The sequence below is a fragment of the Oratosquilla oratoria genome, chromosome 43, assembly GCF_046742065.1.
Source record: "Oratosquilla oratoria isolate Oo_2021 chromosome 43, ASM4674206v1, whole genome shotgun sequence".
In the NCBI taxonomy this organism is placed as follows: Eukaryota; Metazoa; Arthropoda; class Malacostraca; order Stomatopoda; family Squillidae; genus Oratosquilla; species Oratosquilla oratoria.
This window is the reverse complement of record NC_134819.1, coordinates 29,810,066-29,829,173: the sequence shown is the minus strand read 5'-3', so window position 1 is coordinate 29,829,173 and position 19,108 is coordinate 29,810,066. Positions and strand designations below refer to the sequence as shown.

Genomic DNA, 19,108 nt, shown 5'->3' with positions numbered 1-19,108 from the left:
CATCTTCAAATCAAACTGAAATTATTTTCTAACGCATTAATTCACATGTCCTTTGTTACGCACAGATATCGCATCCAGCAGGCTGTACGCCGGTTATATGATGGTTATTTGGCTGATGGCCGCACAGAGTTGCGAAGACAACATTTGGAAACATCCATTGAACATGATCCACACAATGACTCTGGATATTCTACTCGTCTTTGTACAGCATCTCAAGGCCCATCACCAGCATTATCAGGTAAAATACCTGACAACTTTAGTGGTCCATATGTACAGTACACATATACACAGTACAACTTCAGGCTTTGATATTCCATATTTTGAAAGAAACTATATTATTATCCCATCACCAATTTCAACACAAAAATTGCTGATTTTGACACTGCGGGGTAGAAAAGCTTTGATTCAGACCAATTTTCGTTTGGTTTGAATGGATGTCATGAGGAATGTCTTCAAAAGGGAGGTACAGTTATAGTAGATTGGATAGTGATGTTCAGTGTGTGTCTAAGGGAGGGGAGAGTGCTGGAGGACTGGAAGAGTACCTCTATTATTCCATTTTACAAAGGAAAAGGGGACAAATGTAATTGTAGTAGTTTTAGAGGGATCTGTTTGTTGAGTGTAATTGGAAAGGCTTATGGGAGAAATTTAATTGAGAGGAACAAAGGGAATAAATGGGGAGGACCATTGCTGGTCTAGAAAGGTAGAGGATGAATGTATCAGATTCTTGTTGTAAGGCAGATTTGTGAAAGGGCTTTGGCAAAAGGTAAAGATGTTTTGGAACAATTAAGGATTTGGAGAAGGTCTATGATGGTAGACAGGAACACACTCCAGGAGGTATTCCAGATATATGGAATTGGAGGGAAGTTAAGAGTTTTTTAATGAGAGTAATAGAGCTTCTATTAAGATTGGAAATACAGAGCATGAGTGGTTTGGGTTAAAAATGGGGCTGCATCAGGGCTGTCTCATGTCACCATGGCTGTTCAATGTGTACATGGATGGGGTGGTGTGGGAGGTAAATGGGAGGGTAGTGGGCAGGGGACTGGAGATGATTAGAGATAGTGGAGATAAGTGGGACTTGAGTATGGAAATGTTTGTGATAGGAGAAAGTTGAAGGTAAATGTGGGTAAAAGTAATGTGATGAGATGAATGAGGGGAAATGGTAGCAGTGAGTTAGAAGTAAATCTCAAAGGAGAGAGGCTGGAGGAGGTGGATATTTTAAAGCATTTGGGGTCACATATGGCAGGAAATGGAGGAGTAGGGGTAGAGGTAAACTGTACATTGAGAGAAGCAAATGAATGACTTCAGGGATTGAAAAGTGTCATGAGAAATAGACATTTATGAGGCAGAAAGGAGAAGTTTAAAATTGTTTGAGATAATGTGTCTGAGAAGTATGGTAGGAGTTACAAGGTTGGATAGAGTGAGAAATAAGGAGGTAAGGAGAAGAACAGGGATGGAAAGGGAGCTGATAGATGGGGCTGATGAAAGATTATTAGGATAGTTTGGGCACATGGGAAATGAGTGAAGAAAGATTAACAAAAGAGGTGTGAAAACCAGTGATGGATGGAGTGAACAACTGAGGATGAGATGGATGGATGGGGTGAAAGGAACTCTGAGCAAGAGGGGAATGTCAGTTGAGCAGGGAAGGGAGAAGGCAGGGGATAGGTGTGAGTGGAAATGGATTGTGTATGGGTGATATTTTTATGTAGGCCGAATGGATTTCTCGTCATCTTCTCTATTTTCCACACAAGGGGACAAGGAGGGAGGGTTGCCATGTAAGTGAAGCAGCCCTGTTGTGGATGTATTGTGTCTTGCTGCACTGCTTCTGACCTAGGTGTTGGGTGGCAGGAGACAAGGATGACCCTTTATCTATGAGGAGCTAAGATGAGAGGGTAACAAGGATGGTGGATGGGACTGGAATGGGAGTGGGTGCATGCCTTGACTGGCTACCCCCCTTATAAGGGGGAAGAAGCCTTTTATGTATAGATAGATATAATATGAATAATCTAGGAATTTCCTGTGTTCATTCAAATAACAGATTAAAAAAGAAACACCTCTTCTCAACAGTATGAAAAATGTTCAGCCTCATAATTTGAATTCATCTTTCTAGGAATGCATGAAGGTTCTGACAATGAAGGCAAGACTTCTGTCCAGCTCAACTCTAAAGGCCCTATAGGGCCACCAGGACCTCACCAACGTCTTACTGGGAACACCACAACACACCTTAATTCTGCTGCAATGGAGGGTCAGTATCCTGTAACTGCAGCAAGCAGATATTCAACAGGATTGCCACCACGATCTGGTCACCCTCCTCAATATCACAACCATCAGCAGCAGCAACATCAACAACATCAACAGCAGCAGCTACATCCTCAACATAAACAACAGCATACTTTAGACACAATAACTATTGGAGAGTCATCCTTGGTGTAGATTATACTAATCTGTGCAGGAAGCAAGTGCAGTGTATATGAATGTAGAGTGAAATTCTACCCAACAGCTATCAAAAGACTGTTCTCAGGAACTTCCTGAGGGTAGAAAAATTATTTCACATTTTGTTATAAATTTCAAATGCAATGGCTGTTATCAGACTAACAGATATATGTTTGATATTTTCTGGTGTTTTCAAGCATATCATTTGTTTAAACAATAAAGATATATCCCTCAAAGGAAGAGTGGATGCAATAACCAAAGGTGAGTACAGTCATGGAAAGTATTATGGTCGTCCTTGGTTCCAATACACATAATAAACTTACCTTGTACAGGAGTGAAATGCTCTATTGGAAAGCTGGATTTTTATTTGTTTATTTTTTTTTATTTTTATAACACCTTGAGCATTAGGGCACAAACATTCTTGATAATGTTGTTGTACAACATCATTCATGTACAATTGAGTGGGGTATGTCATATGAAGAATGTAAACCAGTTCCTCCATATATGCAAAGATTGTATGCAAAGATTGTGTTCTAAAAATTATTACATAGTGTAAATTTGCATAAAGTTAATATTTAATTCAGTTGAGGGAAATAGGGTCATGCCATCCATTCCACCACACACATCTTACATAACTGTGAAGTCATTATACATTAAATAGGAACTTGGCATTGTACTTTGTCTAATTTTCATCAGCTTTTCTGTACCTAAGGATAATGTCATACTGTTTGGGGACTTGGTAGAAATAGATTTATCACATGTGTAAATTTGTATATTAGGAAGATGCATATGAGATGCAAATGTATGTTCTTTGTGCTATACCCCATAAAGCTCCATTAGTGATCATGAACATAAAATAAATATAATACTTACTATGACTGTACATCTTGCATAACAATGTACATATACTGGTTTTGAAATCATTCAGAAGTAGACACAAAGACTTTGATTAAATGCGCCAGTTATGTTACATTTCTTAATGTTGTGTAACAAAGATTATACCTGTACAGATGTTATACTCAAGTAGAATATACAATTCAAATTATGCTTTACTTTAGTATATAAGGAGTACATAATATTTGTCACAGTAAACCAGAATTTATCAAGTCACCATCGTCAAACATTTCATCCATCCCATTCAAAATATGGACAATCAGTAAATCAACCTTGAGTTTCTATCTTTCTGTTCCTACATATATGTTCATTTCCATCAATATCATAATGCCTGTATGGAATTCTGTTTTGTAGTTTCTTTGCTCCCTTCAATCGTCTCCTTTGACAGCAGAACAAAATTTTGTTTGTCTTTGGCCAGTTACATGTGAGTGTTCTATTTTCAGAGAAACTTGACCTATTTGTACATAGATATCCAGAGTGAATGAATCTAATACTAAGTCTTCAAAAGTGTTCATAGAATGTGATTATTGCAATTAGATATTTTATGTTTAGTAGAGACCAAGCTTCAAAGAAATGTTGATCTGCAGCAGGGTAATAATATAAACACCATCTGAAGAAGAGACAGGAAAAATAAAATGGGTGGAGAGGTGATGGTTGCAGTGAGAAATGCCATAATAGTGGAGAAAGCAAATTTAAATGAGGGCAAGACTGAAGCGATCCATCTGAAAATTAGAACCACAGGGTTAGATAGAAAAGATCACATGGTGGTATGTCCCCCACAATATGAGAGCATGGAATGAAGGTGAATACCGTATTTTCCGGCTTAAAATGCGCATCGGGTTATAATGCGCACCCATGCACTTCGTTATCTCGGTACACAGATAGCGCGCACCGACGTATAACGCGCATGCCAGATCGCATTTGTCTATAACGCAGTTTTACCTCGGTATTTATATCATGTGAACGAGGTTACATGGAGAAGTATTTTTCATTGGCTAGAGCCACCGCTGGGAAATCTGTTGATTTGTCACTAAATTAAGTGTCAGTTTAGGTATCAATCAGGACACAACTAAGAAAAAGTCGGAACTACATGTACCGGTATATGACTCATGTTGTGCGTTGGTCCCTTATTACTTTGTAGCTTAAATAGTTTGGAAATATGATCTAAAAAAGTTTATTGAAACTAAAATATACAGAAAAATTTCGGGATTTTTACAGAAAATGTTCATTTTATATCTTGAGGAAATAATTCGTCTTTACCATTTTTTTTTTTTTTTTAATACTGAAACAAACTACAGACTGTTTCGTTTTAGCTTTGAACCTGCAATGACAGTGGTGAAATAGGACAGTCTCTCATCGAGGTGACGTTTAGTTAATATAACTCCCGAAAGAGGGTGTTGTAGTCAGGTGTTTGACACGATTTTATGAACGGCCGCAACAGAATTTGTACCATACCTAAAGTGAAGCAACAAAGCCAACATAAAAATTCAAACTAAGTTGCTGTGAACATGGGCAAATATCATGAATATTGATCATGTTTCATGGTGTTTAGGCCTATTTAAACATGAAAAATAAGATTCGATAGATACCTACCTATACCAAATATTTATATACGGTAGCCCATGCTGGCGTATTCTTTCATGTCACCATGGCTGTTCTTCTTGTTCTCACGGAACGTCACGGAGAAGTGTGCCTCCCGACTTTGTGACGGCCAACATCGTCACATTGTTGTGAAAAAAATTACACACACAGCCGCAGAATTTTTATCGTAGGCCGTAGATAATGTGCACCACCGGATAACGCGCACCCCCCATTTTTAGGCCCTTCCAACGGAAAAAAGTCGCGCACTATACGCCGGAAAATACGGTACCAGGAAATGTCCAACATGACCCTGCTTTATATATATATATATATATATATATATATATATATATATATATATATATATATATATATATACATACATACATATACCAAGGCTTTTTCCCCCTTACAAGGGATTTAGCCAAAAAGGAAAAGGCATAAAATCATTCCCACCCATTCCATCCCTGAATGTACTCCACACCCCTCCACCCTCCCTCTTATCTTAGCGCCTCCTGGATGACGGGTCATCTCTGCACCTTGTCCACTGCCCTGGGTCAGAAGCAGTTTGAGATGAGGTGTCTGAGAAGAATATATATATATGTATGTATATATATATATATATATATATATATATATGTATATGTATATATATAAATATATATACATACATACGTACATATACCAAGGCTTTTTCCCCCTTACAAGGGGGGTAGCCAAAAAGAAAAAGGCATAAAATCATTCCCACCCATTCCATCCCTGAATACACTCCACACCCCTCCATCCTCCCTCTTATCTTAGCACCTCCTGAATGACGGGTCATTCCTGCACCTTGTCCACTGCCCTGGGTCAGAAGCAGTGTCGCAAGACACAGCACATCCACAGCAAGGCCGCTTCATTAAATCGGCGACCCCCCCTCTCCGTCCTCCCATTGCATAAAATGAGAGGACAGGGAGAAATCCCTTCGGGCTGCGTCAAATTTTGCTCACACATACTACCTCACCCCCCATCCACCCGCCCATTCCACCTCATGCAATCACAACATCATCCATATACAACCATTCTCCATTCACCCCTGTCTTCTGTCCTCTCCCGTCCTTCCTCAACAGACATTCCCCTCTTCCCCAAAGCCCCCTTCACCCCATCCATCCACCTCATCCTAGGACGTCCCCTCATATTCACTCCCTCCACATCTGCCTTCCACACCTCTTTTACTAGTCTTTCTTCACTCATTCTTTCCATGTGTCCAAACCATCCTAATATTCTTTCATCAACCCTATCTCCCAGCTCCTTTTCCACCCCTGTTCTCCTCCTCACCTCCTCATTTCTCACTCTATCTAGCCTAGTAACCCCCATCATATTTCTCAGACACCTCATCTCAAACACATTCAAACTCCTTCTCTCTTCCTCTCTTATGTTCCATGTTTCTGCCCCATACCGTTATGTTGGCACAATCACTCCTTCATACAGTCTCCTCTTAGCATCCATTCCCAAATGTCTATTCCTCATTACACTCTTTAATCCACCAAGGCATTTACTCGCTTCTCTCAATCTACATTCTACCTCCACTTTCACTCCACCTTTCCCTGCCACATTTGCACCCAAATATCTAAAACTATCCACTTCCTCCAGTTGCTCTCCCTTAATGCTCACTTCCAGTCTACTGCCACTTTCACCCATTGTACATCTCATCACCTTACTTTTACCCACATTTATCTTTAGCTTTCTTCTATCATATACTCTCCCAAACTCTGCCACCAACTTCCTCAATCCCTCCTCCGATCCTGCCACAAGCACAGTGTCGTCCGCAAACAACAGCTGGCTCACCTCCCACTTTTCTCCATTTTCTTTAACCATCTCCAATCCCTTGCCCACTACCCTTGCATTTACCTCTCGCACCACCCCATCCATGTATAAGTTGAACAGTCAGGGCGACATAACGCATCCTTGATGAAGTCCCACCTTTACCTCGAACCACTCTCTCCATTTCCAATCCTACAACTCTCATAATAACTCTTGACAGCTCCCAGAAGCTTTCCTCCTATCCCGTATATCCGCATAACCTCCCACAGTGCCTTCCTGTCTACCCTGTCATAAGCCTTTTCCAGATCCATAAAAGCCCAAAAAAACATCCTTCCCCTTTCCTATAGCTTTCTCATATATCTGTCTTACCACAAAGATCTGATCTACACAACCTCTACCTGTCCTAAACCCACACTGTTCCTCACCAATTACTCCTGTTCCTCTCCTAATCCTCTCAATCAAGATCCTCCCATAAGCCTTCCCAACTACACTTAACAAGGTAATCCCTCTGAAACTACTACATTCACACTTGTCCCCTTTTCCCTTGTAAAGAGGAACTATACAGGCACTCCTCCAGTCCTCCGGCACTCTACCCTCTCTCCAGCAAACATTAAATAACCTCACCAACCAGTCCACTATCACTGTACCTCCCTTTTTCAGACATTCCGCATGGCATCCATCCAGACCAGGTGCCTTACCTGCTTTCATCATCTAAACAACTGCCTTCACCTCATCCTTCCTTATTTCTCCTCCATTCTCCTCACTCATCACTCTCATTTCCTTCGCACTTCCCACTGCAGCTATCTTTCCTTCCCTATCCTCCTTCACATTTAGCAACTCCCTAAAATATTCTGCCCATGTTCCCCTTACTGCCTTCTCTTCCATTATCATCTCTCCATCTGCACCTTTAACCTTTTCTTCTCTACTTGATTCGCCTCCTCTTCCTCTCTTAATTTCTTTCCAAAACATCTTTTTATTACTTTCAAAAATTTCTGTCAAACTCTTACCCCATTTCACATCTGCTCTCCTCTTTGCAACCTTTACCTTTTGCTTTACTTCTCTTTTCTTTTCTTTGTATCTCTCATATGACTCCCTCGTCCTATATTCTAACCAATCTCTGAAAGCTCGCTTCTCTTCTACAACCTTCTTTGTTTCCTCATCCCACCATTCACTATCCTTTCTTCTATTTCCCCCTGTCCTTCTTGTTCCACACACCATCCTTGCACACTTTATGACTCCCTCCTTGAACCATCCCCATTCCTCCTCCACACCCAGCTCTACTCTACCCTTTACTCCTTCCCACTCCTCCCTCAGCTTCATTCTGTACTCCTTCTCCTTTTCCTTTTCATTCAAAGAGTTCACTCTAAGAACCTTCCTGCCTTTTGTCCCTTTCCTCTTTCTCCATCTAACCTCCACTCTCAACTTACCTTCCACCAAAAAATGATCTGATATTCCCCCACCCTCTCCCCTTAGCACATGTACATCCTTAATTCTTCCTATCATAATCCTATTTACCACTACATAATCCATTAGCGCTCTATCTACCACCCTTCCCTCCACCACCCTCTCCCATGTGTACTTATGCTTGACTTTCTTCCGAAACACTGTATTTGCTATCATCAACTCTCTTTCTAGACACATTTCCACCATCAACTCTCCACTATGATTCTTTCCTGGAACTCCACATTTCCCAACCACTCCATTGATTAGACCATTTCCTACCCTAGCATTAAGGTCTCCCAGTACTATTACATTGACATTTCTTCCTAAATCCTCTATGCACTCATTTAGATCTATCCAAAAGGCCTCCCTTTCTTGTACACTCTTCTCACTGCCAGGCCCATATGCACTTACAAAGACCCACATCTCCTTCCCCAGTTTAACCTTCATCCAAATTATCCTTGAGGAAACCTCCTTCCACTCCACTACCCGTTTACCTATATATATATATATGTATATATATATGTATATATTATATATATATATATATATATATATATATATACAAGCCGCGGGCTTCGCCCTCCCCGGCTTCTCCGGGGGCTTGGCTGCGCAAACAGCGGCCTACGGCCGCAGCTTTCCGCGCTATAATCCCTCGTTTTCCCCTTCGGCCTCGGCCTCGGGGCGGAACCCCAACACGGGATCCCCAGCACGAAGAAGAACGCGAGGAAGAAGAACGCGAAGAAGAACACGAAGTAGAATGCGAAGAAGAACGCGAAGAAGAACGCGAAGAAGAACGCGAGGAAGAAGAAGAAGAAGAAGAAGAAGAAGAACGCGAAGAAGAAGAAGAAGAGGAACGCGAAGAAGAAGAAGAAGAGGAACGCGAAGAAGAAGAAGAAGAAGAAGAAGAAGAAGAAGAAGAAGAAGAAGAAGAAGAAGAAGAAGAAGAAGAAGAAGAATACCACCTGACCCCGACTTACCCAAGCGCTTTTTCAAGAATATTTTTATTTAGACTTATATATATATATATATATATATATATATATATATATATATATATATATATATATATATATATATACCATTGATATGGTGGATAGGCTTGAGAAACTTAATGACTACAAGAGGTATGTTGATAAAGAGAAAATCTCTGCAGGGTCACCCATATCAAACATGTAAGAAAGACCAGACAAAAAACAGCTCTCACACACAGTCACAGGACCCACTGCTAACTGGCATGTCTCTGATGGCAAACAGGGAAATTCCTCATAGATATATGGGGTACCATCATAATGACAGCATGGACCATTGGGCTTCACTTAATTTAATGAATAAGGTGACACCAGAGAAATATCTCACCAGAAACCAGTTGGCTTGGAGGTGAAATTACTGCCAAAAAAAAAACCTTCATAGCAACCATGGACAGCACAACCAAAACAAAACCGGGCATTCCTGTTGGATCATCATCTCCTAAAGGTCCAACCCCATTGTCTCATGTGCTTATGGGCAGTGTGCCACCAAATGTGAGTAAGCACTGTACAAGCAGATCCAAGTATTGGACATTAAACAACAGGAAGAAAATGAAGATCTATACTGTACTTACAATGTAAGAACCCTCTCAGAAGACCATAGGCTGGAGAGTTTAATGAAAGAACTAGACAACATCAAGTGCAGGGATGTCATAGGACTGAGCAAAATCCAAAGAGCTGAAAAAAAGCTGATACAATTACAAGATGGTCACCACCTGTTCTACTATACAAGTAAGGACAAAGAAAGATCTAGTGGCATAGGATTCTTGATCAACCGAGGGGTTGCTGGTAACATAGTCAAATTCAGTAGTTTGTCAGACAGGGTAGCTTGGATTGTGATTAGGCTGTGTAAAAAGTACACTTTAAAAATAGTTCAGGTTTATGCACCAACTTCAGAGTTCAGACAATAAAATTGAGTCCTTCTATGATGATTTAAGCCAGGTAATGGATCAAGAAAAAAGTAAGTACACATTGGTAATAGGAGACTTTAATGCTAAAGTGGGGAAGAAGATGGTAGGTGAGATGTGCATTGGGAAGTTTGGAGTAGGTGAAAGAAATGACATAGGCGAGATGTTAGTAAATTTTGCAGAGAACTATGACATGAGGATAATGAACACTTTCTTCCAAAAGTGTGTAGGTTGTAAATGGGCATGGAGAAGTCTAAATGAAACAACAAAGAATGAAATAGACTTCATATTATGAGGTGAGAGCAAAAGCATTAGCAATGTTATGGTCATAAATAAAAAATCAACAGAGGTAGTGACCATAGAATGGTAGGTTGCACAGCTAAATACAATTTCAGAGCAGAGAAAAATAAACTGATTTTAAGAAAGAAAATAAGCCTTGCAAAGGTTAAGGATAATAAGATGAAATTTCAGTTAGAAATTAAAAATAGATTCAAAGCTCTAAGATCCAACGAGGACACCATGGAAGAATTTCTTGAATATCATTAGGGAATTGGCAGAGAAAATAGGAAGAGCAAAAAAAAAAAAAAAAGAGAAAGAGAAAACAAATACTCCAAAGCTACAAATGACCTAATTAAAACAAAGACCATGCAGATTAAAAGCAGGAAAGACGAAATAGAAAGAGTGGAACTAAACAAGCTTATCAACAAAAGGCAGAGATTAAAGAAAAGAATGAAAAACATGGATGAAATAGAGGAAACTATTCAGGAAGGTAAAAGTATTAAAGGGACCGAGCACAGACACGCTTTAGGAAGACAGCAAATGATATGTTTGAAAGATAGAAATGGAGAAATAATTAATTGCAGAGACAGAATAGTAAAAAGAGTAGAGGAATTTTACCAAGAGCTTTACTTGTCAAAGACCGTAGTTGAGTCAGTAAATTTATGTGTAGACGTTAGTACTAGTGTACCAGAGATTACAAAGGAAGAAGTAGAATTTGATCTAAAAAATATGAAACGAGGAAAAGCACCTGGGGAAGACGGTTTACCGATAGATCTGTTGAAAAACGCAGGTAAATTAGTTCATATTAAATTAGCTCAGTTGTACACCCAGTGCTTACATCAAGGAAGCGTTCCTGATGCGTGGTGCAATGCTATAGTGACTATTGACTGATTAGCTTGCTATCAACTGTATATATTCTCCAAGATCCTTACAAATAGACTAAGTCAAGTTTTAGATGGAAACCAACTGAGAGAACAGGCAGGCTTTAGGAGCAGATATTCAACTCTGGACCATTTGCAGGCGATAAACCAACTAATCAAGAAAACGACAGAATACTATATACCTCTGTGTTTAGCTTTTGTAGATTACAAGAAGGCCTTTGACTCAGTATAACAAATAGCAATACACAAGCACTACACAAGCAGGGTACAAATGAACATATCATAAGAGTTTTAGAAAAGAATAATGCAAAAGTTACCGCTATAATTTGACTACATATAAATACAGAAAAGATCAAGATCAAGAAATGAGTACGGCAAGGCAATACCATCTCACCCAAACTATTTACAGCTTGCTTGAAAGAGGTTTTCAGAAGATTGAGTCAGGAAAAGAAAACTTTAAAGATTAATGGTGAATATTTGAACCATCTAAGATTTATGGATGACATTATTCTTATTTCAGAAACAGCAGAAGACTTGCAAGATAAGCTGGGTGATCTAAACAAGGAAAGTCTCAAAGTAGGTTTAAAATAAATGAGAGTAAAACCAAAGTAATGTTCAACATGAAAATTCAGAGTAAAGAGATTGTAATTGATGGTGAGAGTCATGAAGAAGTTGAGGAGTATAATTATTTAGGCCAGATGGTGAAAGTGACGAAAGATCATGATAATGAAATAAAAATATGCATTACAATTGGTTGGCAAGTGTTTTGGTAAGTATAATAAAACCATGAGAGGCTCTCCACCTTTATAGTTGAAACGTTAAGTTTACAATCAATGCATTCTGCCAGCAATAATCTACGGGTGTAAAACTTGGAAATTAACAAAGGCGATGGAAACAAAACTAAGGACTGTACAGAGGAGAATGGAGAGATCAATGATGGGAATAACGCTGAGAGACCGAAAGAGAGCAAGTTGGGTGAGAGAGCAGACTAGAGTGAAAGATATTGTGGAAGCTGTAAAAGAGAGGAAGTGGAATTGAGTAGGTAAGTTAGTGTGAACGACTGATGAGCGATGGAGGAAGTGTGTTACTGAGCGGACGCCGCGAGATAGGAAGCATAGAAGAGGGAGACCAGACAGAAGGTGGAGAGACGAAATAGAGAAATTTGCAGGAGTGACATGGCAGAGGGTGGCACGGTCGTGTGAATCATGGAATGCTATGAAGGGTTTTCATCCGTTACAGCAAGGGATTCTCGGTTACAACGGATCTTCGGATATGACGACAGACCCCTGTCCCCATATCGTTCGTTATATCTAAGGTTTACTGTGATTTCTAATTCTACTAATTTCTAATGCCCTACAAACATCGGGATATAATGGATCATCCCAGTATTTCCATCGGATATAACGTATCCTGGATTATAACGGATCTTCAGATATAACGAAAGACCCCTGTCTCCATATCCGTTATATCGAGGGTTTACTGTATTATATATATATATATATATATATATATATATATACATATATATATATATATATATATATATATAGATAGATAGATAGATAGATAGATAGATAGATAGGTAGGTAGTTATATAATTCATTTGGCATTGAATCAATATACATGAAGTACAGTTAAAGAAAAGAACACATAGTTCGAAATAATTACAAATGCCGAGGATAACACAAAAAACATGTAAGCTTATTTCCATTGTGGTCCTCAATACACTGGTTTTCTACACTAAGTTACACAGACAACATACGTAGGGGTTAAGGGGATCAGAGACAGTCATGAGTAACACCAATCAGTACACATATGACATAAACATTATTATGGATTTGCTAATACTACTAAAATGTTCGTAATACGCATTATCTTGAGACCAAAACTTGAGTACCATCACAATAAGGAACATTGCATTATGCACCAGGAACAACAAAATAATGCTAAAAGGTACCAAAATAGTATGAGTGAGTACCATATCAGTGTAGTACCATTAATGATATACTACATTATTCTAGAGCTGTATCAACAAGGGGGTGTCCATCCCAGAGTAAGAGTAAATATTAAGTACCGCAGGATAGAAGGTAACAGGCCATCAACAGTATCAACATGTTGTTATAGTGAATGCAATCAGCAACGACATTGTTGTCGCCGCGGATATACTGAACTGAGGAAACATATTCAGAAAGGACGGAGAGTTGTTGTTGTCGGTCAGTTTTAGCAAGAGATCTAGAGTAAAAGGCAGCAACGAAGGGTTTGTGGTCACGAAATAGGGTAACTGTATGTCCATCAATGAGGGTCCTTAAATGCAAAACTGCGAGATAAGCAGCTAATAACTCGCGGTCGTAGGTGGAATAGGTACGTTGTGTGTCCGAGAGTTTCTTCGAGTAAAAACCCAGGGGTGTTGGCTCGCCGTCTCTAACTTGATAGAGAGCGGTGCCAACGGTTAGGCTTGAACTGTCAGTCACGAGTTAGTAGTTTGTCGGTATTAGGGAAGAGTAAACTAGGGTTGGACAGTCCAGTAAGGCTTGCTTCAAATCATTGAAGGAGTCCTTTGCTGCGTCAGTCCAAGTGAGACACTTTGAAGAAGGATATTGTTTTAAGAAGCTCAGTAAAGGAATAGGGTACGGATGCAAAGTTAGGAATCATGGGCCGAAAGAAATTTATCATACCCATGAAACGGCGCAAAGCCTGTGGAGTCTGGGGCAAAGGGAAATCTGAAATGGCCGTAGTACTGTCTTTAGGTGCCTTAATCCCTTTTGAGCTAATCTCGTAACCGAGAAAGGTAAGGTTTGACTTGAAGAATTGACATTTGTCGAGGGAAAGTCGCATGTTATGCTGAGCCAAAATGGAAAGAACAATTTGAACATCAGAAATATGTTCTTCAAGGGTCTCACTAGCAATCAGTACATCATCAAGGTACGTAAACGTGTTGTCTACGTTGGCTAAGAGAGTATCTATGAAATGCTGAAATGTGGCCCCGGCATTTTTCAACCCAAAGGGTATGTACAAGAATTCAAACAAACCAAAGGGCGTGCATATCACAGCCTTAGGAATGTCTTGTTATACAGGAATCTGCAGATATGCACGTTGTCAGTCTTGGGAACCAAATGAAGTGGGGACGCCCAAGGTGAGTTGGAACGTCGTATGATCCCTGCATTAAGCAAAAATTGAAATTCATCCTTTGCCGCCTTGAACTTTTCACCTGTCAATGGCCTAACTTTACAGGATATTAGGGGGGAATCACCAGTTTTAATTTGGTGATATATAGTGCCCTCTAGTGTTTGAGGATCAGATAGTTGTCGGTGTGCGGTAAGTACGGGGAATTCTGAAAGAAGAGCAATGGCTCTTGAATCAATATTCCCATAATGTACCTCGTGTGAAGAGATAGGGAGAAGAGAAGCCTTAAGGGGGATGGTGCATGCAGTGGACGGGTCGTGGAGGATGCGATTTTTACAATCAACTACGAGGGCGTTGTGAATTAAAAAATCTGTTCCAAGAATTGGGCGGACGACATCAGCAACGACAAAGGACCATGGAAAAGAACGTCTGATACGTTGAATTCCAAGTTCCACGTCGACTTCGCCGTACGAACGAATGTGAGTAGCTGAAGCATTCGTAAGTTGCACTACCGTTGTCCTGAGAAGGGGAGTTAAACTTGAGTTGTAGGGAATGAGAGAGACTTCAGAACCGGTGTCGATGAGGAATTCATAGTTCTTGCAACCTATTGAAGCACTTATAACGAGTGACAGTACTGCGGTTGTAAGGGATACGTCTACAGACTGCCCATCGAGTTTCCCGACATGTTAAGCTGAGGGCCTGGTGACGGGGGACGTGAATTAGGGCGTGAATTGGGGGCGCGAGCTGGGCAAAACATTATTACTAGTGGAAGACAATATACACCATGTTTTGCACGTTCTAGCACTGTTGCCGTAGAAGAGGTGGTAACGGCACACTCGTTACCTTTGGCCAACGTAAAATGGAGTTGATCCGAGTGAAGAGGTAGTATACGCAGAACCAAGAGTAGTGGGATTACCACTACGAAACACTGGCACAATATCACTCTGCGGAACCCTTGGCACAGGCTTATTCACTGATAACGCACTTATACCTTTGTTTCCGTGGCCATGAGCGTATCGGCGATGCGGGCCAATTTATCTAGGGAGCCGGCGTGTGTTACGAGTAATGGTCGAATGTCACTTGGGACGGCACGTAGAAACTTCAGGCGGATGAAGTCATCGTCGACACCGAGTTGCTTCCCTATGGTTCTGAGTTCTCGTAGGAAGGTCGTTGGCTTGTCGTACATGATGTTGTCCTGGTGTACCAAGGCATCGAAGAATTTCGGCGGAGACTTGGTAAGGACGTAAATCAGCGCCTTCTTCAAGCGGTCGTAGTCGCCGGAGTTAACGACATCGTCGTCAAGCTGGTTGAGCACTGGAATGGTTAAGTTCGCGAGTGCATGGTTGAACTTTGTTAGGGAGACAGTTATGTTGGCTAGTGCGAATTGTGCCTCTAGCAACGAAAACCATCTTGCTGGCGCTGCTTCATCGAATGGTGGGGGTCGAACAGCTACGGCGGCCGAAGCCGTGGAATGCGTGGAGGAGGAAGTGCTTCCTGTTGCTGCTGCTGTCATTGAAGTGGCTACAGTGGTTGTAGGCGGAGTAGGGGTATTCATGGTGTCGTTGTCGGACCTTCCCCAGTATACGTGTTGCGTGTAGATTTTAGGTTTGTCGTTAACAATGCCGCGCACTCCGATTAATTCATGCGCACTTTGAATTTCGTAAATACATAGTTACATGCGCGTGACTAAGTCACAGTTTATGAATATGCATAGTCACTTAACCACGTAATCTGTATGACCTTAAATCACTTAGGTACGAAGCACTTGGGTATTAGGGTCACTTGGGGACCAAGTCACTCCGGGGTCACCATTTGTGGTTAAGTGCAAACACTGGTTGAAAGATTAGGGAATTTATTACGTAGGTCTACACGCAGTCACGGTAAGAAGGAATCTGCCTCCAGGCGATGCTTGGGGGCCTGTGGTGAACGATGTTCCCCACATGTGCTTCTACGCAGTATTTCGGCTTGTAATATCGCCGTTGCAGTAAGGGGCGAGACAATCAGTGTAAATGTGAGGGGACAGACAGCTGGCCTTCGGCCTCATAGTATATATGTGTAGGTTAAGGAAATATTACGGCTGTACTACATGTATTTGTATCCGTAGGAAAGCACAATTTCGGGCTACGCACGGCAACCCTGCCTCAGCCAGAGGGGCGCTACTTTTCGGTACGCCTTGCGGGTACTTAAGGCGGGTGTGAGGTCAGGTCAAGGTCAGTATCCTTCTAAGGCTCGGCCGGCCCACTCGCGTGTGTATACCAGTGTCTTGCAAATAAAAGTGCGGAACCGAAACCGACTGTCAATCTTCCCCGGTGTCACTAGCTCAGTAACAGCATAGTTACAGGCCTAGCCAGGGTACGGGCACGCCTCCGTGACCCACTTTCGTGATACTCTGTTGCCAGGTAGAACTCGAAGACAGAATAATACAGACAAACGCATATAGTATACATAAGAATATAGAAAAATAAGAGAACAATTACATATAATGAGGAATATGCGTGCAAAAAGGTTAAGGGTTACGTTATAATAAATACCTTGACAGCAGCACTTACGCTTGGAGCGTATGCCTAGCGACGTACATAATCGGTTATATAATTGTGTATAGAGCACTTATATAATGTAATGACTACATAGGCTTACTTATACAAACATTTACAAAAAATATATATTGAGATTACGTACTGCATGTATAATAAATGAGAATTACATATACAATAAAGGAGAGTTACGTATACAAAAATATATGAAACAACTAAGTAAAGAAAGGGATTACTACAGCCTTTCAGCTATTACTTTTTCCTTCACTCAAACATTCTTGATTCTCGTTGCGGGGCTGATAGTCAGAAGTGGGTCAAGGAGGGTAATACGCATACCTTAGGTCAGGTCTGGGTCAAGGAGGGAAATACGCATACCTTAGGTCAGGTCTGGGTCACAGAGTAATACGCATACCTTAGGTCAGGTCGATTCGGGGCGAGGGCCCAAAAATCAGGTCAGTACTTTAGATGAAATGTATAAAAATCTAACTGATCTAATTATCAATGCACAAAACACATATATCCCCCTAAAGTCAATACGGAAAAAGAGTAATACTCCCAAATGGATGACGGACAGATTGAAACATGAGATCGGAATTAAAAGAGGACTTTACGTAAAAATAAAAAACGGGGAATCACACCTTAGATCAAGATATAACGAAATGGCAAAGCTGGTTAAAAGGAATACACGTTCAGCGAAACGTAATTATGAAATAAAGGTTGCCAGTCAAGCAAAATCCAACCCAAAGGGTTTCTTTCACCTCTATAGAACAAAAAATCAAGAAAGAATAGGACCAATTAAAAACGATGAAAATGTCATGATAGAATCGGAAGAAAAAATGAGTGAGGAGTTTAACAATTATTTTCTATCGGTGTTTACTAATGAGAGGTTAGATAAAGTACTTGACTGCGATCCGATTTTCAGAGGGGATGAAGAAAATAGCCTAACTAATATCAGCATTAGTAAAGAAGAAGTTATCAAGCAGATTGACAGACTTAAAGCTACAAAATCTCCGGGTCCGGACGAATTTTTTCCAAGAATGCTTAAAGAGTGTAAATTTGAAATCTGCGACCAGTTAACTGAAATATTCAATAAATCGGTAGACACTGGTTCTGTTCCAACTGCTTGGAGGCAGGCAAACGTTGTTCCTGTTTTTAAGAAGGGAGATAGATCGACCATATGCAACTACAGGCCAATCAGTCTGACATCGGTTATAGGAAAAATGCTTGAATAAATAATAGTAAATAGACTCAGAGAACACATTGAAGGGCATAATTTAATTCGTGATTCACAGCATGGTTTCTCCAAAGGTAAGTCATGCGTGACTAATCTTCTATCCTTTTACACTAAGGTATATAAGGCGTCAGACAACAATGAAAATGACGATGTTATTTACCTTGACTTTAGCAAAGCGTTCGACAAAGTGCCACACCAGAGACTACTAAATAAAATCAAACCCCATGGCATAGGAGGAAAAGTGTTAGAATGGATTAGAGCTTGGATTAGTAACAGAAAACAGCGGGTCACCATAAATGGAATAAAATCTAGGTGGGGCAATGTTACTAGCGGGGTCCCCCAGGGCTCGGTTTTGGGTCCCTTGTTGTTCATTATGTATATAAACGACTTAGACGATGGGTTAAATAGTGATGTTAGTAAGTTTGCGGACTACACTAAAATAGGACGCCTAATTAGGTCAGGAGAAGACGCCCAGATTCTGCAGGATGATCTTAATAAACTGTTAACATGGTCGGTGAAATGGCAAATGAACTTCAATATCTCTAAGTGTAGCGTGTTAAACGTAGGGCTACACAACCCCAAAAATAGATACAACTTAGATAACACGTTTTTAGAAAAATCTGAGTGCGAGAGGGACTTGGGAGTTCTGGTGAGTCCGGACCTTAAAACCAGGAAGCAGTGCATTAGCGCCAGAAATAAAGCAAACAGAGCATTAGGCTTCATTGCTAGGACGGTAACGAATAGAAGTGCAGAGGTAATTATTAAACTCTATCTAGCGATAGTTAGACCCATCCTTGACTATGCGGTACAGTTTTGGTCTCCGTCCTACAGAATGGACATAAATTCACTAGAATCAGTACAGAGAAGAATGACCAAAATGATACAAGGACTCGGAAATTTGCCTTACGAATAGAGGCTTAGGCACCTAAACTTACACTCTCTGGAAAGACGCAGAGTGCGGGGTGATCTAATA

The 19,108-nt window shown here is 40.6% G+C and overlaps 1 protein-coding gene across 4 annotated transcripts in view; it reads left to right on the top strand.

Moving 5' to 3' along the window:
• dgo (ankyrin repeat domain containing protein 6 diego) overlaps positions 1–3,670 on the top strand; it is a 65,763-nt gene extending 62,093 nt beyond the window's left edge. For all 4 annotated transcript variants that reach the window (XM_076179997.1, XM_076179999.1, XM_076179998.1 and 1 more), the window contains 2 exons: positions 66–238; positions 2,108–3,670. In XM_076179997.1, coding sequence (XP_076036112.1) covers positions 66–238; positions 2,108–2,430 — 496 coding nt within the window. In that variant the 3' untranslated portion in view covers positions 2,431–3,670. The remainder of the gene's footprint in view (positions 1–65; positions 239–2,107) is intronic.
• The last annotated feature ends 15,438 nt before the right edge of the window (positions 3,671–19,108 follow it).